The sequence below is a fragment of the Neoarius graeffei genome, chromosome 7 (assembly GCF_027579695.1).
Source record: "Neoarius graeffei isolate fNeoGra1 chromosome 7, fNeoGra1.pri, whole genome shotgun sequence".
Classification (NCBI taxonomy): domain Eukaryota; kingdom Metazoa; phylum Chordata; class Actinopteri; order Siluriformes; family Ariidae; genus Neoarius; species Neoarius graeffei.
In genome coordinates, this window is record NC_083575.1 from 53,628,476 (window position 1) to 53,652,867 (window position 24,392).

Genomic DNA, 24,392 nt, shown 5'->3' on the forward strand with positions numbered 1-24,392 from the left:
TATTATATATGGCACTACCTAAAAGTGGTGCTTCCAGTGAATAAAGATGTTAGTAAATAATCCCGCATTATTTTTAAAAAAGCAAATTAAAATAAGCACTGAATAAAACCTCATTTATCTTCTGCAGCTAAAAGATAAAACACTTGACTACCAAACAATGAAATTATGAGATAGGTTGCCTTGCACTTACGATCCAGTTCCCTACGGATGCAAAAGCCATCAAAAATCAGGTCGATGCATTACCATATTCTCTTCATATGGAGCTTCGCTCTGCTAGAGAGCCACACTTGGCTTTGAGCAGTCACTAGCCTATATTTAGACCATATAAACTATTGTGGCACATTGCATGTGTATACCTGTATTCTCACACACAAATAAATAGGCTTTATCGCTAGTCTGGACACGTATATACAAACACATGGCCCATTCCACGTTACGTGCGTCACAGTTGGGACTCAGTTTTTGAAATTTATTTCTCAGTAGTTTTGCTGGGCGGCACGGTGGTGTAGCGGTTAGCGCTGTCGCCTCACAGCAAGAAGGTCCGGGTTCGAGCCCCGTGGCCAGCGAGGGCCTTTCTGTGCAGAGTTTGCATGTTCTCCCCGTGTCCGCGTGGGTTTCCTCCGGGTGCTCCGGTTTCCCCCACAGTCCAAAGACATGCAGGTTAGGTTAACTAGTGACTCTAAATTGACCGTAGGTGTGAATGTGAGCGTGAATGGTTGTCTGTGTCTATGTGTCAGCCCTGTGATGACCTGGCGACTTGTCCAGGGTGTACCCCGCCTTTCGCCCGTAGTCAGCTGGGATAGGCTCCAGCTTGCCCGCGACCCTGTAGAACAGGATAAAGCGGCTAGAGATAATGAGATGAGTAGTTTTGCTCTGGAGAGGTTTCTCACTCATTTTTTTGTATTGAAATGTAGCTACCTCAGTACTAATCAATCTGGTCACTGAAAAAATTTCATGACCCTTATTTACAGGGCGGTGTTAAGTAACATTACGTGTGTCACATTCAGACGAAACATGAAAATGACAGAAAATGTGAAAATTCTGTGAAGTGTGTCATTGTATATTTGATCTTTTTAGTTCATTTTAGTTTATATGGAGTCTATCGGAGAAAAAAAAAAAGATTATTCAGAAACTCTTACATTTTTACAATTTTCAGTGGTGAAATGTAGTGTTATGTGTGTCACAAATCTGAAACAGGCAATGTACACTTCATTATTTTGCAATTTTTACATTGTTATTTATGTTGTATGTGCATTGACATGATAGATATGGTTATGCAAGTTATTTCTACAGGCTGTGAAGTGATTCGGGCAGAATTATCATCACATGGCTTTAATGGCTCCGGAGGAAGACATGTATGACTCTGAAGACAGTGGAGCCATCCTGTGTTAGCATTTTTGGTGCAAAGCCATGTGCAATTGAAGCCACTGAATAAAGGCAACAAAGAAGCCTCTTAAAAAAAAATTGTCCTTTTAAATGAGTACTGATTTCTGCAGATTATTAGTTAGCCCAGTTTCATCTACAATTCTGGATTGAGTAAAGTTCTGATCGGAGACTGCTATAGACCCTTTTCACATGACGTCATGACAAACGCGGCCGCCATTTTGGACATGAACTACCAGTAGTCTACCACAGCCAACAACGAGGAACGACGGCGAAGCATCGAGAGGAATATAGCCATCAAAGAAAGTTTTTACTTTCAGCAAGACTTCCATCATGCCATTATATTGTTGTGCACTTGGATGTAGTAACCATCAACACACAAGGCAAGGTTTATCATTTTATCGGATCCCGACAGATGCTGACCGACGGAGAAGATGGATGGTCTCTAAAATATTCGCAAAATGATGTTTATTGACATAGCAATCGTGTGTAACGGGAAGCATTTGCATATCTGGTGTTGTGTTTACATCAAAGATAAAATAAACCGATATGACAACGACTGCTGCTGCCAGGTTGGGGACACAAACTAGTAGAAAGAAAGTGTGCCAACAGTGCCAACACACTTCCTTTGTGGTCGATTCTGCTTTAAGGTAAGATGCATTTAATTATTCGTCTGCTGTGGGTTTGGAATCGGTAGCCTGACCGATTCGTTCATGTTTGTGGTGCCATTTGTTTGTTGACGCGTGTTGAAATGGAAGATTGGTTGTTGACATGATTTCCAGTGATGCTTTGGTACTGCTGTGGATCAGATGTGTTGAGTAGCCTGACTGTTTTTTTTTTCCCTTGCGTGTGGTATCATTGTTGACGCGAGGTTGTTTTTTGAACATGCCAATGCGGACACGATTTCCCCTGATGAGTTATGACTTCAGACGCGATACGTGTGGAGTCCGCGTGATATGTGTGTAAGAGAGGCTTCTCATGTGTTTGGAGAGCTGCGCTCTGAGACAAGCACAAGCACCCCCCCCCCCCCCCCCCCCCAAGGGAAAAAAAGGGACCCCCCCGAAAATATCAGCATAGTTCGAACACTGGGTTGGAGAAAGTAATGGCAAATAGTGAGTGCACAAACCATAGAGGGTAAACTGTACACAGCGCCAGGGCAGTGTGATGGTATGTCTACTTTTAGATTGTGTTAGCTTATCAATGAACACACTCGTCACTCGACGAGTTTCACGTCTTTACGACGGATACTTAAATGTGTGTTAGGTATTATTGTTGCAGTCTAAGCAGTCATTGTAGCAGCTAGATGAGCGAGAACTGAAAGGGTCTGTGCCATAAACCGTTATTTCTTCATGTCCAAAATGGCGGTCACTGTGTACTGAGTGTCGTACAGTACACAGTTGGCTGAGGAAGTTCTCGAGTATCTTCTGCATCAGGCTTTTAGATAGAGGGGCGTCTGGGCGTCTTTTCGACGCCCTGTACTGAAAAAAACAAGAAATTGGACGCCCTACTTTTTAGTACGACGCCCTAAAGACGCCCTAATATTTCCGCCCGTGTTATGTCCGGTAACTTAGCTGAATATGTTAAAAAATCGCCGAGTCTGAGCTTTCCGAGGATCTACAAGCTTTGTTGACACCGCCATTTTGGAAATTTCAGAAGTCTCGCTTTGACAGCTGTCTTTCCCGAAGACGCCCAGGGTTACCATAGCAACAGCACGAGCCCAGAGTACAAAATATAGGCACCCGCCGCAGAGCTACAGAAACACGCGTTTCTATGGCTGCACTAATTTCAAAGTTGTGAGAGCCCTCGTTATAAATAAATAAAAAACGAATACCATTATAATGTTTGAAGACTTAGCCATATTTCCTGTGTGTTTTTTTCTTTGTTATACTAAATCTTTGGACGCTAGCGGCTTTGAAAGCAAAACTGGTCAGCCGGGGTTGGTTGTCACACTGTGTTCGGGGTTGGTTGTCACATGTAATGCAATTGCAATAGGTGCACTACTGACTGAGACAAACACAGCTACAACAAGCTTTATTTATGTAGTATTCTGCGATCAGAAAGCTTTATAGCTAATTTGTCATGCTTAATATGCAACTCCAGCTCAAAAAATCCCAGAAATATACCCATTTTAATAATAATATTCATTAAAAATATACGCAGTTTGCAGTGTATTTTGTTTTGGTGTTCCCAAAGTTGATATTGTATTACCAATCTGTTATACCTACATGTATTTTGAATACATTTTCTTTAACATTTTTACATAATTCTCAAAAATATGTATGTATTTTCGGTATTGCTCAAAATTTGCTGTCAAAATGAAGGAAATAGCATTTGAGAGCATTAGAAATTTCAAAATTTTCCGGGGGAGTACCCCCGGAACCCCCTAAAACACTCGTGCCAGCGGCGCTCAACGCGCCGCTACACCTCGCCACATACAGTGACACCTGCAAAAAAGTTAGACTCCCTAAAAAAAAATCCTGCCTAAAAGCCTGTTCTGCATTATAGCAGGTAACAGCATAAACCTGTTTATGCAGTCATACAATCATCAGAGCGTTACATTAAACACAGAAAAACAACTGTCACCTTTCATAACCATTATCAGTATTAATCAATGTGTTGTAATAACTGTAAACTAATTATCATCAGTGCAATTGTTATATCAATTGCCTGCAACCCTGTAGGACAGGATAAAGCAAAAAACGTTTATATATGATATAATATATATGAATATATGAATTTCTAGGCCTGTTGTGAATACCAAAATGAGGTTCAGTCGGCCCTTTGGTCACACACATCTGTAAATGTATTCACAGCAGCTCTCTACAGTAAACTCAAACCATGCAAATCTTTTCTTATAGTCACTGACAGCCAGGACAAAGGAAAAGATGCTGTATACTCATTTCTACTGCAGTTGGTCAGACTTATCAAAATTAAGGAGGGTAATGAGCTTATCAACTTCACTGATGGGCCTTCATCCGAATTCAAAAACAAGTACATGGTGAAACTTGTCTCTGATCTGGCTGCAAGGTACCACTGTCGAGTACAGTGGAAATATTTTGCCACCTCACATGGTAAAGGTGTTGTTGATGGAATCGGTGGAGTTGCAAAATCAAATGTTAGAAGGCAGGTAATGAGCAAAGGTGCTACAGCAAAAATAGTCCAGAGTTTATCTGATTTTGCTAGAGTTTAAAAGAAGTGAATGTTCTGCATGTGACACAAGCTGAAATTTCTGAGGTTATAGAAAGGGATAAACCTTGGAGTGGGGTCAAAGATGCACCTGGTATAAGCAAAGTGCATGTGGTGAGGTGTTCTCGTGGTACTGGTCAGCTTCTGCACACAGAAATAGATTCAGAGCCATTGGGTAGAGTGATCTATGACATGTATGAGTCTGCCCCCAAGAAGGTAAATCTGAATGTTGGTGACTGGGTGCATGATGATTTGAAGTTCCCTGGGGAGGTAATTCAAGTAGTGTGTGAAGATGTGAGTATCTCTGTCATGAATAGTGCCAGAAAAGGCAAATGGCATTGGCCTGCTCATGAGGATGCAATGGATTACAAATCAGAATCCATTGCTGATAAGATAAATCCACCTGTGCATGTAGATCTTGGTGTTGGAGAAGGAGAAAATGTCCTCTATGAATTTGACATGAAGACTTGATAAATTAAAGATGTTCAACCAAAAGGCTAGAATGAAGCCATAGTAGAATTGTGCTGATTTAAAAGGATAGTTCGGGATTTTTGACATGAATCTGTATGGCATCCCCATCAATAGTGTCATGCAAACACACTGACTTACCCCTGACAGCATCCTGTGAGTCCAGTTCTTGTCCAGTTTTGGTCCAGACGAAAGTAGTCCGGCAAGTTTGTTGGGGTCACGAAAGTAAAACGTTTTTCGTCTCAAAACAGTACGTGTTCAAAAGAGTGATATATTTGCATCACAAAACCGTTGCCAAATAAAAAGTCAGACCTCGAAATCGCTTGGCACTATTTTCTCTCCCTTCTTATCACTGTGCGCTGCCGCCAGGTGACAGCCACAGCTGTTTCATTCATTGTTTTAGCGATGGGAATTTCGGCTCTTTTTCGGGAGCCGGCTCTTTTGGCTCTTCTTACTATAAGGAGCCGGCTCTTTCGGCTCCCAAACGGCTCCTGAGATTTTATTTTTGATTTAATTGCTGCAATTAACTAGTTAATTATCTCATCTCATCTCATCTCATTATCTCTAGCCGCTTTATCCTTCTACAGGGTCGCAGGCAAGCTGGAGCCTATCCCAGCTGACTACAGGCGAAAGGCGGGGTACACCCTGGACAAGTCGCCAGGTCATCACAGGGCTGACACATAGACACAGACAACCATTCACACTCACATTCACACCTACGGTCAATTTAGAGTCACCAGTTAACCTAACCTGCATGTCTTTGGACTGTGGGGGAAACCGGAGCACCCGGAGGAAACCCACGCGGACACGGGGAGAACTAGTTAATTAATTACATTATAATTTATATTTTATCAATAGGATGTTTTCCATTTTATTTTTTAGTTTTTGTAGCCGGGCAGCACGGTGGTGTAGTGGTTAGCGCTGTCGCCTCACAGCAAGAAGGTTCTGGGTTCGAGCCCCGGGGCTGGCGAGGGCCTTTCTGTGCGGAGTTTGCGTGTTCTCCCCGTGTCCGCGTGGGTTTCCTCCGGGTGCTCCGGTTTCCCCCACAGTCCAGAGACATGCAGGTTAGGTTAACTGGTGACTCTAAATTGACCGTAGGTGTGAATGCGAGTGTGAATGGTTGTCTGTGTCTATGTGTCAGCCCTGTGATGACCTGGCGACTTGTCCAGGGTGTACCCCGCCTTTCGCCCGTAGTCAGCTGGGATAGGCTCCAGCTTGCCTGCGACCCTGTAGAAGGATAAAGCGGCTAGAGATAATGAGATGAGATGAGTTTTTGTAGCCATTGTAAAGCTTTGTAAAGTATAGCAGTGTAACAATGTTCTAGCTATAGAAATAAAACTTACTTACCAATTAATAAATTATTTTCTCACAAACATAATGCAAAACTGTGTTATATTACCAATATAAAATACACAGAAGACATCAACTGTTTATCCTTTATGGCTTTATTTCACACTCGACCTTGAACAAAATGCCACAAAATAAATTATGAAGTATAAATCAGGCCTAAGAAACTATGAAGCAAAGTTGGAAATTATTTTAACAAACACAGAACAATGTGCAACAAAATATGTGGCACCTTGAGCGCATGTAAAAAGAGAAAAAAGTGCCGCACTCTGCTCCACCAGTAATGAGAAGCCGCTGGAACAGCAAATATGCTCCTGTTATAATGACTGCTGTCTCGTTGTATACCGCAGATTAATCTGGCCATGCCAAGGCGGTTGCCGCCCGAACCTGTCAATTTATGAGCGACAATTTGTATCATGAGCTTTAGGAATTCACGGCAACAAAACAATGATCATGGCTGTCAAATAGACAATCATCCTTCAGCTGAGCTGAACTCTGTCTCTCTCTCTGAGGCACCTAAGGACAAAAAACTAATTCGGCTCCCCAACTCGGCTCCCACCGAAGAGCCGGCTCCCGTCGTTCACTTCAAAGAGACGGCTCTTTGAACCGGATCGTTCGCGACCGACACATCACTACATTGTTTACTGCTAGCAAAGTTAGCGACAACATGTCTGACTACAACGGTGAAATGTGTGCGGAGATTCAGCCACATCTTTGTTGCTACAGCCTGGATAGTCGCAAGTGCGCACCATTTTCACAAATATATTATTGTATAGGTTATAGAAGGTGATAAATTTGTCGCTGTTCTTGCTCTCAAATTAGCTTGTTAGCGTCGCTGATCTGAACTCCTAATCACTGCCAAACAATGGGAAAGGTGTTGATTCCTGCGCAGATGTCAACATGACAGCGCACAGTGATACCGAGGGAGAGAAAATAGTGCCAAGCGATTTCGAGGTCTGACTTTTTATTTGGCAACGGTTTTGTGATGCAAATATATCACTCTTTTGAACACATACTGTTTTGAGACGAAAAACGTTTTACTTTCGTGACCCCAACAAACTTGCCGGACTACCTTAATCTGGACCAAAACTGGACAAGAACTGGACTCACAGGATGCTGTCAGGGGTAAGTCAGTGTGTTTGCACGACACTATTGATAGGGATGCCATACAGATTCATGTCAAAAATCCCGAACTATCCCTTTAACCTTGGATGCATTTAAAATAAAACATGTCAATAAAATGCACCAGTTATAGCTGATTTACCCTAAAAAAAAAAAAAAAAAATTGCTGTAACACACATACCTTGTGACATACGTAACGTTACATGCGTCACAGGATTTGAGTTATGTAATACACTCAGTGCGTTTACATGCACATAGAGAAAATCGAATTTCTGCCGTAGCTCGACTGAAATCGAAGTTCTAAATGCCATGGAAACACCTTAGCTCGGCTGAAATCAAACCGAACTGGATTTCTCGTAATCAAGCTACGCGACCTAGATTATGCGATTGCAGCCGAGCTACTTAGTGCATGTATACCCTATCGAGCTACGTAGTTGAGCTACTTACTTCAGCACTGCCCCTTCCGGAAGTGACGAGACCACAAGCGGGAAACACAACAGCCTCGGTCGGCATGACAACAGTAGTAGTAGCGAGCAGCAGAAGAGAACATGGAACTGATAACTTTGTTTATACTCTTGAGTAGCTCTTCTTCATGACGACAACCGGAAGTGTACCAACACGATGGGGCGTGTAGCGCCACCTGTGGCTCGGGTGCACAATGTACCTCACACAATAGCTTGATTTCCTTGTGTGCATATAGGATTGGATTTCTCTGGCACCCCTGCTGGGACCCTTAGCTCGATTACCGACAGTAGCTCGATTTGGATGTGCATGTAAACGCACTGACTGAAAGTTGGAAGCTTTTGGCATCAGCTATATTTAAAAACTTTGTTTATAACTGTTTTCTAGCTTTAAATATTGAACATGAATAATCAGACTGATTTCAGTGCCCTTCTATGAAAATTATTAAGTGATGTGTCACATGGACTCAATGCTTTTTTAATTTCTTTATTTTTTGGCACAGGAGGGTCATCAAGACTGTAGAGGATTATCATTCTTTAGGTCAGGGGTGTCAAACTCATTTTGGTTCAGGGGCCACATACAGCCCATCTGATCTCAACTGGGCCGGACCAGTAAAATAACTGCAAAATAACCTTTGTTAACTCCAAATCTTTAGCATTGTTTTTTCAGTAGGCTATGCTTTATGCTTCAGCCTACATTTGTAGCCTACATAATCACTGATCACAAGGGATCTAGATTATTACACATTTATTCACAGAGAGGCCAATGGATTTGAAATAAAATGCATTTCACTCTCAAACAACTGGTTTATTTTTATACAGTTGAGTGAATACATTTTTACATCTTACAACCTGAACCAAATCCCCACACTAATGCTGGCAAAGGCAGATTGCTTTTCAGGGCACACGACTTCTGCAGCCTTCAGCATGCATTTTTTTCACAAGTTCACTATCAGAAAATGGCTTGGATGCTTGCACCAACTCGTTTGAAATAAGGTAGCTAGCTTTCACTGCTCCATCACTGACCTCACGGCTGCGAGTAAATGCAGACTGCTGTTTCTTCAGACCAGCTAACAATTCGTTTATCTTCTCTTTTCTTAATTGTCCATACAAATTGTGAAATTTTTCTTTATGATGAATCTCATAGAGGCGATGAATATTATATTCTTTGAGCACTGCAACCTGCTGATTACATACCAAGCACACTGGTTTTGTATTCACCTCTGTGAATAAATAATACTCAGTCCATTTTTCCTGGAAAACTCTGCACTCTCCGTCAACTTTTCTTCTTTTTGACAAAGACATTTTGGTAATGGGGGTATCACTCTTGATAATTTTGATAGCAACTTAATAGTGGTGAGGCAAGACTGCCATTCATGGAATCAGGCAGCATATCCGGGCACGTTGCTAAAATGTGCTGTTTATTTCCTGATCTCTTGTTATGTCAGTGCTGCTTTTTTTGGCTGCCCCTAGCGGCTGAATTGAGCATTTCGGTTATTTCTTTAAAAATTCATAAGTCATCACAGGGGCGGCACGGTGGTGTAGTGGTTAGCGCTGTCGCCTCACAGCAAGAAGGTCCTGGGTTCGAGCCCCGTGGCCGGCGAGGGCCTTTCTGTGTGGAGTTTGCATGTTCTCCCTGTGTCCGCGTGGGTTTCCTCCGGGTGCTCCGGTTTCCCCCACAGTCCAAAGACATGCAGGTTAGGTTAACTGGTGACTCTAAATTGACCGTAGGTGTGAATGTGAGTGTGAATGGTTGTCTGTGTCTATGTGTCAGCCCTGTGATGACCTGGTGACTTGTCCAGGGTGTACCCCGCCTTTCGCCCGTAGTCAGCTGGGATAGGCTCCAGCTTGCCTGCGACCCTGTAGAAGGATAAAGCGGCTAGAGATAATGAGATGAGAAGTCGTCACAGGAATGGGCAAGAGATTTACTTTTTTTTTGACATCCTTAGAAATTTTTTCTCTACAAGTCTGGGGCCGGATTAAACCATCTAGCGGGCCGTATGTCTGACGCCCCTGCTTTATGGAATAATAAGAAACAACTGAAGTTTTATAAAATAAACTGATTTTTTATTGAAATACATGTGTTCTTGGTTTTTAGAGAATTTTTTCATGGTTGGAGTAGTCAATTTCAGTAGCTGGTGACAGCACAGCACCACCACAGGCAATGCAAATGTGTTTTTTCTGAAGCTCAGAATATCAGAAATAAGTATTTTTTGCCCCAAACAAATCACTTCATTTTTTGCAACTCAGGACCACTGTGTGTGGAATGGGCCACATGCACACACAGTTTATATATTAGTGCTGTCAAGCGATTAAAATATTTAATCGCGATTAATGTCGTGACTGTCATAGTTAACTCGCGATTAATTGCAATTTAATCGCACATTTTTGTCACATGAAAAACCATTGTAATTCTCTTATCAGCATAAAAAAGTGAATGGGCTTGCTCACCATTCGAACTACGGGGGTACACGGGGGATCCGAGATCCCCTGAAACAGACATGAGAGCCCTTGAAAACATGATTTGGGAAATGTTGGGAGGTCTCTAAAATATTGGCAAAATGATGTTTATTGACATAGCAATCGTGTGTAACGGGAAGCATTTGCATATCCGAAGTGAGCGCGCGATGGAGATCCGCGCTCTGAGACAAGCGCAAGCACCCCCTCCCCCAAGGGAAAATAAAGGACCCCCCCGAAAATATCGGCATAGTTCGAACACTGGTTGTACCAATGTTTTTTTTTTTATTGCAGAGCATAACACGTCTTGTCACAGCCACTGCAAAGTGGGGCTGGAGCCGCCGAGCACCGTGGCTCTTCGGGGGAGGGCAGAGGACTCTGGCTGTGCGGGGCGTGGCATCATGTCATAGAGCGTTAATCTCACGATAAAAAAAATTATCGCCGTTAAAATTGAGTCAAGTTAACGCGTTAATAACGCGACATTTTTGACAGCACTAATAGATAGATAGATAGATAGATAGATAGATAGATAGATAGATAGATAGATAGCACAAGATGCTGACTGATTTGTGAGTTCTCTATCTGGTGCTGTCCCTCACACCTGCCTGGCTGTCATGGCCTGTATATACAGTGGCATGCAAAAGTTTGGGCACCCTTACTGAAAATGTCTGTTCCTGTGAATAGTTAAGTGAGCAGAAGATGAACTGATCGCCAAAACGCATAAAGGTAAAGACGACACATTTCTTTTCAGCGTTTTCTGCAAGATTTGTGTATTATTTTTGTTTTGTATAATTGGAGAGTGAAAAAAGAAAAGGAACACCATGCAAAAGTTTGGGCACCCCAATACATTTGAGTTCTCAGGTAACTTTTACCAAGGTTCCAGACCTTAATTAGCTTATTGAGCTGTGGCTTGTTCAAATTCTTCGTTAGGAAAGGTCAGATGATGCAGATTTCAAAGCTGTATAAATTCTCTGACTCCTCAAACTTGTCCCTAAAATCAACAGCCATGGGCTCCTCTAAGCAACTCCCTCGCATTCTGAAAAATAAAATAATTGATGCTCACAAAGCAGGAGAAGGCTACAAGAACGTAGCAAAGTGTTTTCAGGTAGCTGATTCCTCAGATTGTAATGTTATTAAGAAATGGCAGTTAATAGAAACAGTGGAGATCAAGGTGAGGTCTGGAAGATGAAGAAAACTTTCTGAAAGAACTGCTCGTTGGATTGCTAGAAAGGCAAATAAAAAAAAAAAAAACCTGTTTGACTGCAAAAGACCTTCAGAAAGATTTAGCAGACCCTGGAGTGGTGGTGCACTGTTCTACTACGCAGCGACACCTGAACAAATATGACCTTCATGGGAGAGTCATCAGAAGAAAACCATTCCTGCGTCCTAGCCACAAAATTCAGCATCTGAAGTTTGCAAATGAACATTAAGGCTACGTTTACATTACGTCGAATCAGCGGATCATCAGATTAACGTTCTTAAAACGATTCGCGTTTACACTAAAACCGTTAGCCGTGCACACAGCAACACCAATACGCGGATACGCTCGGCTCCGCAGGCATCCTGCGCTCCAAATCACTCCGCCCTGAACAGCGAGTGCCCTCTGGAGGGTGCGCACTCCGGCCCTGCGCAGCTCACAGAGCGCGCGAGTGAAGTGAACAAGCCACGATTCGGGACTGAGCCGCTGTGTGTGAGATCCCAGCGCATATCACTTATTACTTGCAAGTGGAAGGATGGCAAGCCTAAAGACAATCATAACTACACAATGGGCAGTATTTGCATCAGTATTTGCAGTATTTTCATACTTTTATACTCTTTAATGAAAGGTGATACAAGGTGGAAGTCTGCGCCGTTTTTCAGCAGTCGCGTCACATGACCAACGCCAGCGAATCAGGAAGGTGGATGTCACAGTGACGTTGTCCAATGAGACGCCAGCTAGAGCTCAGCACAGCGTATTCGCGTATTCTCAATGTTTACACAGCACCGGAGCTGATACGATCTAGATTGAATACGTGGACGCTGGCGGATTCCCGTTTCCCCGCTTTTTCAGGGGGGTTAATGTAAACGGACAGTGCATCCGCGAAGAAAACGAGACAGATACGGTCTAGTGTAAACGTAGCCTTAATAAGCCTGATGCATTTTGGAAACAAGTCCTGTGGACTGATGAAATCAAAATAGAACTTTTTGGCCACAATGTGCAAAGGTATGTTTGGAGAAAAAAGGGTGCCAAATTGCAGGAAAAGAACACCTCTCCAACTCTGAAGCATGGGTGTGGATCGATCATGCTTTGGGGTTGTGTTGCAGCCAGTGGCACAGGGCACATTTCATTGGTCGAGGGAAGCATGGATTCGAATAAATACCAGCAAATTCTGGAAGCACACATCACACCATCTGAAAAAAGTTGAAGTTAAAAAGAGAATGGGTCCTACAATAAGACGATGATCCAAAACACACCTCAAAATCTACAACGGAATACCTCAAGAGGCACAAGCTGAAGGTTTTGCCCTGGCCCTCACAGTCCCCTGACCTAAACATCATTGAAAATCTGTGGATAGATCTCAAAAGAGCAGTGCATGCAAGACAGCCCAAGAAACTTGTAGAACTGGAAGCCTTTTGCAAGGACGAATGTGTGAAAATCCCCCAGGTAAGAACTGAAAGATTATTAGCTGGCTACAAAAAGTGTTTACAAGCTGTGATACTTGCCAAAGGGGGTGTTACTAGGTACTAACCATGCAGGGTGCCCAAACTTTTGCTTCAGGCCCTTTTCCTTTTTTGCCATTTTGAAAATGTAAAAGATGAAAATAAAAAATTGTTTTTGCTTAAAATATAAAAGGGAATGAGTTATCTTTAACTTTATGCCTTTTGGAGATCATTTCATCTTCAACTTGCTTAACTGTTCACAGTAACAGCAATTTTGACCAGGGGTCAGCGCTCGAAACTAACGGTGTCCCGATGTCCCGGGGACCATAAAAAATGTCATCGGGACACGAAATTATCATATCTGGGACAATCCCGGGACAATGGAAAAAAATAGATCTAGAAAAAAAGTTCTACATTAATATTATTTACAAAGCCGTCACACATACGTAGACATTCACCTAATTTGTCAATTTTAATTTTAAAACGTTAACAGCGAAAAATACATTAGTAGCTACACTTTCGATGCACCTGCATCCGTAGGCTACAGAGCAGCGCATTCTGTTCTAGAATCTTCGGCCGGTGTCCGCATTATATGGACTTGGAATGGAATTGCTACCGCACACGCTGCGCCGACTCTTGCCAGAATAAAAATGCTTAAGTGGTTGAAGCGGACCGACCGCGGGGAAGAAACTGAAAGCCCAGACATAACGTCTCCGGGACCTTCAGGATCCAAAGTGTCATCGCCTGGTCTGCAGGCAACGCTAGCAACTGAATGAACTTAATGAACACTGTTAGACACGTTATAAAATACAACAGGAATGATGTGGATGATATTGACGGAAGATACCGTTCAACAGAATAAGTGAGTTTTCTTGGTGTCTTTCTAGTTCAGAAAGTTTAGTCAGTTAGCAGCACAACTAGGCTCGGACCTGGCACTATGCTGATGTTGCTAACATTTGCACCCGGCAGTGAAAGTTCATAAAATGGATAACGGAAAGTTCATAAAAATGGATAACGGAAAGTTCATAAAAAAGGATAACGGTAATGGATAACGGAAAGTTCATAAAAATGGATAACGGTAATGGTGAAAATGATAAGTTGGCCTTATAAGTGCCAACAGATATTCAAGGTATAAGTAGATGAAACGAACATAAAAGGGGTCTTATTTTCAACTAAAGTGTACTGCAGATGTAGTGAGTTGAAACATTTTCTGAATGAGCTAGTTGGCCCCTTTAAATAAACGGGTATCTATTCATACAGTGAGATCGCCAAAGTTTAATAAACTGAAAATGCAATAACTGTAATTTTGAAGTAGATGATGTATAGGACATGTGTCGCTTGTGTCTTGTGACTTATTGTAAAAATGATATAAAGGGTTCAAAATCGCAGAGTTACAAATATAATAGTAACTTCATATGATAATATTAACCACTGGTTATTTCAGAGAGGAAAAAAATGGGGACACTATTGCTTCCATTCGGGACAATACAACACAGAATTCGGGACCACTGGGGGACACAAAGAAAAAAAAGTTAATTTCGAGCCCTGCCAGGGGTGCCCAAACTTTTGTATACCACTGTAGTCCATTTCCAGTGCAGGTTTGTGCGTGACATAGGTTTCCAAGCCAGGTTTATCCGTGAAACAATTCAATGTATATTGTTTAGAAGTTTGTGATTGAAACAACAAACACATTCAATGTCAGTTTTCTGCTTGGCACACTTTCCACATCAGCACCGGATAGCTGCCGAATGCTTTGACCTGCCTTCCCGACTTTACACTTGCAAAGCACCACCGATTTTCATCATGAGAATCATCTGATTCGCTGCTGAAATCATTTCCCAGATGCTGATAGTCCTTTTTTCCCCCCCAGTGTTCATACAGATATCCGGTTTCTCTGTTGTCCATACTGACCTTAAGATAACCTTCATCTGACTAAATTCAGGTTCACATATGTTTACATCAGCTACACTTAACTTCCAGTACCTGGCCATCAACGACTTGACATCACATCCTGGGCACCATATTAGTTGCACATGTGCAATAAAACTGGATCTGCTTTTGGACTTTTAAGCACTTAAAGCTACTTATGATAGCTAATCAGGTGGCTGCACTTGTGTGCATTATTATAATTAAGGCTTGTATATCAGTATCGATCTTGATTAAATACTGTACAGGTACCCTTTAAGATTTCATTGGTTGTGCATGGGCAGGGGGACAATAAAGCATTTCAGAATTGTTGCCCATTACTTTATAATGCCATGAGATGGTGTAACTTGTTAAACACACCCATGTTTTGTGCCTTATTGTCATTAACTCCATTGTGCTGCAGTGTCATTCCGATTATGTTTTGATACCAGAAACATATTGATCATTTAATAATTTCTGACCAAGTGCTAAAATGTTTTTCCAACTTTCAAATCAGTATCTAAAGGTTGATAAGTAAATAACTGATTATTCAATGATTGTACCTTAATTAAAGCAATTGTTTAGTAGAATCATGCATTCGCATAACATTACATGAATGACTGCCTAACACATTTATGATTATCAATCAAATGTTTTATTAATTACTCAGAAATTTGTTGCTATGGATAAAGGTGCTGTCAGCTGTATGAATGACTTGTTTGTCATTCAGTCAGTGTTGCTGATGAAAAGGAGGCCCTTTATTACCAAACTCCAACTAATTAAATTATGAGTCATTACATTACAGGCATTTAGCAGACGCTCTTATCTATAGTGATGTATAACAGGACCCTGACACACCTCACCCAGGGAGCAATTGGGGGTTCAGTGCCTTGCTTAAAGCATATACGCAGAGCCATGGCCTCACTTTCGTTTATAAATGCCTTAAAACCTCAAGAACGGCACAGGAATATTTAAGCGTCAACAATAAATCTAATATAGTAATTTTTGCGATTAAAGTGACTTATATAGGTAGCAGTCTGAGTGAATGACCTTGATGTCCGTAATGTCACAGCAGGAAGGCTATTGGTCTCATCGCCATTTCCGCTATACTAAAAAGACAGAGCTAACTGCAACTCTGATCTTCCATTTTGAGCCAATTTATCGCCATGCCACGTAGATGTGTTGCTGGCCGGTACAGCAACATGACAGAAGCTGGATTTATATTGCATTCATGGCCCAAGAATGTTCAAACTGCAAAGATTTGGACGCGTTTTGCGAGTAGTTTGCGGGCACATTAGACACCTATGAAGTGGTCTCTCCTCTGCTCTGCACATTGTACCGAAGACTCGTACGAGACCTCTGATCTGTTAAGGAGTGTTGGCTATAAGCCTGTATTGAAAGAGGGTGCAGTACCAACAATTAAAGGAAAATAAAACTACAAAAAAAGGAAAGTATTTATTCATTTTATTAATTTTTTTTAAAAGGAAAGTGAATTCAGTTGGGTTGTTGCTAAAACCCGGGACGGAACAGGATGGGACATATCGCTCGGGCAGTGACCTCCCCGCAGTTGTTGCTAATACTGGTAACATCCCGTTCAGTCCCAGGTTTTAGCAACTACCTGAGCAACTGTAATGGCGGAATACACAGTATGGAGAGAATGAATGGACCAGCAGTCTCATTTCTAAACCGGATATTGCTGCCATCTCGCCCTTATGTGGAAGAAGCGAATGAACGGAGAACTGAACGAATAACTGAAAGTCAGACTGTTTAAAAAAAAAAAAAAACGGCCACAAGATCGGCCTTCAAGAAGCGAGAACACAGATGGGTAAGCTCCAACTCTCGTTTGGATAAAAAAAAAAAAAAAACGTTTACCTGCATTTAGATTAATACATGTAACTTGTATTGCGTATTTAAGTTACCGGTATAAGATTATTTAATTTGCTTCAGAATGTGATTGTCACAGTTCATCTGATTATTTAATTAGCCTTTTATGTTTTATCAGTGAAAATGCATGCATGTACATGTATGTTGCATAAGTTATAACACCTATCCTGTTTTAATGAGAGTCAACCCACAATCAATGAAGTCAAATCAGTCTTAGTTGAGCAAGTCGGTAACGGTATTTCTTACTTTCACCATAAATTTTTATTTATATGACTTTGGTCTATAGTTGTAAAAGACCTCGGCCTTAAAACCGGTTGCTGCTGTGACGTCACACACTCAGAGCTGGCTGGCTGGATTTTAGCGCTCAAAAATATATATATTTTTAATTCCCATTTATGCAGCATACAAGAGTCAAGGATGGAGATACTATCCACTCAGAAATGTATTTAAAAATAAAGGTTCTGCATATCTCCTTTAAGGGCACTTCATTCATTCCTGCTGGCCCATGGAATCAAAGCAGTGACCTTTTGGTTCCAAAGCTACTTCATTAACAAATTGATCTGTTGGTTACTTTAAAATTAACCTTCATCTGGGTGATCTGGGATGTAACAGACCAATAGATCAGGAGTGGGTTTCCCAAAAGCCGCTTAACACTAAGAGCATCTTAACTAGGAGAGACAGCGTTCATCATGCTGCTCGCATTACCATTTAATGATGATCTTTGTGCTGCGATGCCTTTCGGAAGCTCAGGCCAGAACATTTGGCATGTGGCAGAGGAAAGCTGTGGCTCTTAAAGTGCATATCACGGGTAAATTCAGGAGCAAGATCAATGTAATTCTCCTATTTTATATTAAACTTTGGTCAAATATCTGTCACATTTTGTGCAATTTTTTTACCTTGCGCAATACCAGAAAAATTCAGTTGAAATCAAACCATTTGAGGCAAATTGGTCTGCCTCTGAAAAAACTTGCCATTTGGATTTCCCGGCAAACATTGACTTTCGTGACGTCGCGTGCGGGACGCCTCCCTCTGAATCCTACGTCAGCACTGGTTTGTTTATGAGAAAACGACCTGGTGGTTTTCTGCAAATTTCTTCAACGTTATCACATAATTATTAAAATGGTTAACAGATGTATCGTAGGAGGGTGTAGCAACACCAATCTTGATGGGATTAGTACTCATCGTTTCCCAAAAGACCGAACAATGAGAGAGAAACGGGAGCGCTTGGTCTACACAGGCTGTGCACTGAAACCGTGCAAAGCTCGCACAGTCTGCTGATGCTTCCGCAGGTGACGTCACGAATTTGGCTCCAGACTCCCTTGGGATTTTTCCAGACGCGTTTTGTTATTTTATTTTTTTCTGCTGTAGACAGATGGCCTTGTGCAAAATTACCCTTCTGGATGAGTGTGTAAAGGGACATTCTTTCATATTAAAAAAAAAAAATTGGTCCAGGATATGCACTTTAAATACTGCCCACTGGATCAAGTGAGTCTGTGTCCTGGTGAAGGGACAGATCAAATACGCTGATGGACTGAAGGATTGTGAAGTGATTTCATGTTCTCTTGTAAAGGTTTTTAAAAAAATACTTAAACTCCCCCCCCCCCCCCAAAAAAAATGACAGTAGTTTATTTTGACAGTGCATTACTGTATAGTTTAGTTTATTCCAGGTTTTTTTTTTTTACATGGTGTGACTGCTACATTTCAGTTTATTTTTGGTACATTTAAAATTGGGGTATTTGGTATCTTATTTTAAAATACATTTTGATATATCTTTGCCCATCCCAGGCGGTGGAAATCATTCACTGGTAATTCCGGGTTTATGACGCTACACTAAACTATACATGACTAACAGCAGCTTAGCTTTTTACTGAATAATAGTGGACACCATCATAACAGTGCAGGAAGCACACCTGTAGTCAAAAATGTAAAGGTCAAGGCATACACAGTTCTACACAAGCCAGGTAAGACTAGTTAGATCTGAGGATGCTAGTTAACGTTAGCCAACGAGCTAGCTCATAAACATTAGCGCCAGATTTAGCTCTCATGTAGCGTAACAAAACCAAATTCACTTACGTTGTGCCTTCTGTGTGGGAAACAATTTCTGTGCCTTCTCCAGGAATCTCCGAGCTTTGTCGGGTTGATTATCTCGAAGCGCCGCGATAGATATTTCTATACAACGCTCCGCTTCGTCCTTGTTTGATTCCATTGCGACAGCGGAACTGAGGTTTTTAGGCGCAGCATTATGACGTGAGCAAAACTAGACGCTGAAATGATACGTCACAGCTTTGCCAAACAAGCGCGAGAACAGCAGAATAATCCAAAATATACGGGGGGAATGCAGTGAAGGAAAGATTTCCTAGATGTGTAAGAATTCAGAAAAATTATCAGTAAAATGCACTCGTGTAAGATGTTAACAGCAGTGTTAAAATGTGTTGGGGATCTGCTCAAAGTTCCTGTAAGTTATGCGACACTAAATCGCAGTGTAGTATGTACAAGCAGTACTGAAAAGAGAAGAAGAAGAAAAAAGAAGTCCTGGGTTCCAGGTGGAGAAGCTCTGTCTCTGGAGGAAAGATTAGCTGATACAGTGACCCCTTTATGGCGACTGAGTTATGAGGAGCAGCTTCAGTGGAAACAGGAACAACAGCACAAGATCTTACTTCAGATGGCAGATCACCTGGCACAGGACTCATCTCTGGCATCCAGTAAAGGAGAGCTTCCTTTTCCTGTCCTGCCCATAGTGCCTTCACCAGTGAGGAATGGCTACCGCAATAAATCCACCTTCTCGGTCAACAAAGGAGTAGATGGAGATCCAAAAACTGTAGGATTCTACATTGGCACTGGGAAAGGAAGAAACATTGTCTGTATTCGTAGTGACCACCTTCCTAACATGCCATCAAAGCACAATCTGGTGGGAAGGTGTTATGAGGATTTTATACGTGCTTCACCACTGAAACCATGCATTTTGTTTCATGATGGTGGACATTGGAGAGAAATTACAGTGAGAACAAACTCTGCTGGTAACACAATGGCCATAGTATATTTCCATCCACAAAACCTAAGTCCTGAGGAGATTGATGTCCATAAAGCATCTCTTGTAGAATATTTCACAAAAGGTCCAGGAACAGTTTGCCAACTGGACTCTCTTTATTTTCAGGAAAGCACCATGACCCGCTGCAGTCATGAAGATTCTCCATACCAGCTGCTGTATGGGGAGCCCCATATCTACGAGGAGATCCTTGGCTTCAAGTTCCGCATCTCTGCTGATTCCTTCTTTCAGGTGAATAGAGGTGCAGCAGAGGCCCTGTACATGACTGTAATGGAACTGAACAAGGCCAATGAAAAGGGAACTCTACTGGATGTGTGCTGTGGTACAGGAGCCATTGGCATTTCATTATCCCCAAGATTGAAGAAGGTCATTGGGATTGAACTGATTGAGCAGGCTGTAGAGGATGCACAATATAACGCAGCACTAAATGATGTTCATAACTGTGAGTTTATATCAGGAAAAGCAGAGATTGTTCTTCCTAAACTGATACCCACACTGCACTCTGAGGGAGCACTCACAGCTGTTGTGAATCCATCCCGGGCAGGCCTGCATTATAGAGTAATCCAAGCCCTGCGCAATCATCCTAACCTACAAAGACTTATCTATATATCCTGCAAGCCAGAAGGAGAAGCAATGCGGAATTTCAGGGAACTTTGTGGAAAGCCCGATTTAAAGAGAAAGCTCATCGGAGAGCCCTTCAAACCAAAGCTTGCTATTCCTGTGGATATGTTTCCACACACACCTCACTGTGAACTGGTGCTTGTTTTGGAACGATAAACAATAAAGTGTAATAAACTTACAAAAACAGCTATAACATATACATGGATTAAAGTTTTCCGTCGCTACGACGGGTTTCCGTCAACTGGGAGCGCTAAAGGTCAATAATGAGATTGATGCAGATCCGAGGGGGAAAAGGGGGGGGTAGGCCCATAGGTCTGACACCGATGTGATTTAGAACTTCACCAAGCTGCTGTGATTGCCTGTTGTTGAACCCTTTCTTGTGCTATGTTTGAGTATATGTAAAGGAATAAGTTGTTGTGCTAGATAGGCATAAATAAATAAATACAGCCTACGCTACTGTCTAGTCCCGGGGAGGCTAGGCGTAGGCCACTGATGAAACAATTTGGCTGTCCTACTACTAGGCAATTACTTGCCTACTACTAATACTAGGCCTATTGTAGTAGTAGTAGTAGTAGTAGTAATAATATTAATAATTAAAGCCGCTAGCGGCCTTGACGGGCCCTCGCACGTGTGGTTCCACAGCCCAGGACATCCCGCCACCCAACAAAACAGTCACATGTCATATATTCATCAAATGTTCAAAGGTGATGTGCATTTTGCAAATGCCATGACTGCTTGATGGATGAGAGATAGACAGACAAAGACTGTGTGTTTCTGTAGTGTGAAAATGTACATATATATATAATGTATAAAACTGTACATGTGTCTCCTCCTTATCTCTATCTCACGCTGTAATCTTAAGTCATCTTAGCTTTCCTGTGTCTGCAGTGTGTGTGTGTGTGTACATGCAGAGTTTTCATATGTCTGCAACAAAATGCACAATGATGGCAGGTCACTAATATATAGATTTAGGCACTGCCTAAAAGCGGAGCTCCCATCTGTTTCTGGGTTGTAAAATTTTCTTATATCCAAGCCAGTCTCTTTTGTTTTATTTCTTTACTGGCTAGCACTGGCCACTAGGCGGTGTATGACTGGTAATTACTAACACTGCCCACTAGGCGGTGTGTATGACTGGTAATTACTAACACTGGCCACTAGGCGGTGTGTATGACTGGTAATTACTAGCACTGGCCACTAGGCGGTGTGTATGACTGGTAATTACTAACACTGGCCACTAGGCGGTGTGTATGACTGGTAATTACTAACACTGGCCACTAGGCGGTGTGTATGACTGGTAATTACTAACACCGGCCACTAGGCGGTGTGTATGACTGGTAATTACTAACACTGGCCACTAGGCGGTGTGTATGACTGGTAATTACTAACACTGGCCACTAGGCGGTGTGTATGACTGGTAATTACTAACACCGACCACTAGGCGGTGTGTATGACTGGTGGTACACGGACAAACCACAAAATATCGACTCGATGTGTTTACCATTTTCTTCTTAGGTATGGTGCTCCGCTATTATTGTGTGTGTGTCTGTTTGTCAGAGGGAGAGAGAGAGAAAGAGAGAGAAAAAGTGTGTGTGTGTGAAAGAGAGTGTGCTCATAGATGTTGCGTGTGCATGTGAGTGCATTTGTGAGAGTGTGTGTGTATGCATAAATATGCATATGACTGTGAGTGTGTGTATGAGTGTGCACAGAATTGTATATGTTATATCATCAGACTCATGATATCCAATATTTTGTAAAGTTTCAGATCAATCCACCAATGAATTGAACATTTTTCCCCATTTCCTGCTTGGCCAGATGGTGGCGCTGTGTTAGGCATCTGAATTACACATGTGAATATCATCATAATACACAATATTTTGTAAAGTGTCAGATCAATCAGTTAAGGCATTGCCAATTTCTGGCACATTTCCTGCTTGGCCAGATGGTGGCGCTGTGCTAAGCATCTGAATTACACATGTGATTATCATCACAATCATCTCATCTCATTATCTCTAGCCGCTTTATCCTGTTCTACAGGGTCGCAGGCAAGCTGGGGCCTATCCCAGCTGACTACGGGCGAAAGGCAGGGTACACCCTGGACAAGTCGCCAGGCCATCACAGGGCTGACACATAGACACACAACCAGTCACACTCACATTCACACCTACGGTCAATTTAGAGTCACCAGTTAACTTAACCTGCATGTCTTTGGACTGTGGGGGAAACCGGAGCACCCAGAGAAAACCCACGCGGACACGGGGAGAACATGCAAACTCCACACAGAAAGGCCCTCGCCGGCCACGGGGCTCGAACCTGGACCTTCTTGCTGTGAGGCGACAGTGCTAACCACTACACCACCGTGCCGCCCCATCACAATCATAATAGACAATATTTTGTAAAGTGTCAGATCAATCAGTTAAGGCATTGCCAATTTCTGGCACATTTCCTGCGTGGCCAGGTGGTGGCGCTATAACAGGCAGGCCCATTGGGCGTCAGGTTATCATAATAATCATAATATCTATTGAAGTAAGAAGTGTCCGACCATACAGTCAATGCACTGTGGCTTTTTGACATGTTTCCTGTTTATGTGGCAAGATATTAAAATCATAAGGCCATTTCAACATATTACAAGATATCAAAAATCCCTTCGCAATTTAATATCAGCGACATCTTGGCATCACGTATAACAAATTTCACATGAATCTCATGAACCGTCTAGGAGTAGCATATTAAAATGCATCATGTGTCAAAACACACATATTCAAAACCCTATTCTTTCCTTGGCCAGTTGGTGGCGCTATACCAGACAGGCCCATAACAGCTAAAGAGAATCAGAATCATATTACAAGATATCAAGTTCAACATTCAGCAATATCAAATCAAATCAAGTTTATTTGTATAGCGCTTTTAACAATAAACATTGTCGCAAAGCAGCTTTACAGAATTTGAACGACTTAAAACATGAGCTAATTTTATCCCTAATCTATCCCCAATGAGCAAGCCTGTGGCGACGGTGGCAAGGAAAAACTCCCTCAGACGACATGAGGAAGAAACCTCGAGAGGAACCAGACTCAAAAGGGAACCCATCCTCATTTGGGCAACAACAGACAACATGACTATAATATTAACAGTTTTAACAGGTATAACCCTCAACTGTCCTCATGAGGCCGTCCTTCACAGGAGCGGTGCGATAAAACTCCGACCAGACACAGGGCACCAGGATGGATCAAGCAATATCTTGGCATATGTTATAATATTTCAACATATTACAACATACCAAATATCCCTTAGCAATTCAACTTCAGCAATATCTTGGCATCATGTTTGCCAAGTTTGACATGAATTTGATGAACCGTCTAGGAGGCGTACGTTAAAAATGACCATGTGTAATTTCACTCCAAATGGCCTTGTGACATCATTCCAAAGTTCTACCCATTCATTTCAATGGGAAATGGAAAAAGGGGCGCTATGAAGTCCCTGGGCCATGCCCGGGGCCAAAAGTCTGTGGCTGAATAGCGATGACAATGACTGATGTGTATATCAAATTTCATGAGTTTTTGTGCATGGGAAATGCCTCAAGTAAGGCCAAACATGGCATAATAATAATAATAATAATAATAATAATCCTTCAAAAAACAATAGGGTCTCGCACCGAATGGTGCTCGGGCCCTAATAATAATAATAATATTTGCCTATTGAAAGGTGATCAGGTGAAAAATCTAAACAGCCCTGCTGAAGCCGCAGCAAGACCTTTGCTATTAAGCCTTTTGTAGGTTAAACAGGCTTCAGCAGACAACGTTCTGGAAAGGCTGTATTTTTCTTTGGTTTGATTAGCCTACGATTTAATCTTTAAACATTATGGTTTCAGCAGTTCG

At 42.0% G+C, this 24,392-nt stretch overlaps 2 protein-coding genes across 2 annotated transcripts in view; one reads left to right on the plus strand and one right to left on the minus strand.

Moving 5' to 3' along the window:
- Positions 1 to 19,095, minus strand: part of dnajb12a (DnaJ heat shock protein family (Hsp40) member B12a) — a 37,504-nt gene extending 18,409 nt beyond the window's left edge. Inside the window, exon 1 of the mRNA XM_060925976.1 lies at positions 18,927 to 19,095. Within this exon, the coding sequence (XP_060781959.1) occupies positions 18,927 to 19,059 (133 nt within the window). The 5' untranslated portion in view covers positions 19,060 to 19,095. The remainder of the gene's footprint in view (positions 1 to 18,926) is intronic.
- A 42-nt stretch (positions 19,096 to 19,137) lies between these two features.
- trmt2b (tRNA methyltransferase 2 homolog B) lies at positions 19,138 to 21,552 on the plus strand. The gene has a single exon (XM_060925975.1). The coding sequence runs from the start codon at positions 19,246 to 19,248 to the stop codon at positions 20,674 to 20,676; it is 1,431 nt and encodes a 476-aa protein (XP_060781958.1). The 5' UTR covers positions 19,138 to 19,245; the 3' UTR covers positions 20,677 to 21,552.
- Positions 21,553 to 24,392: the final 2,840 nt, after the last annotated feature.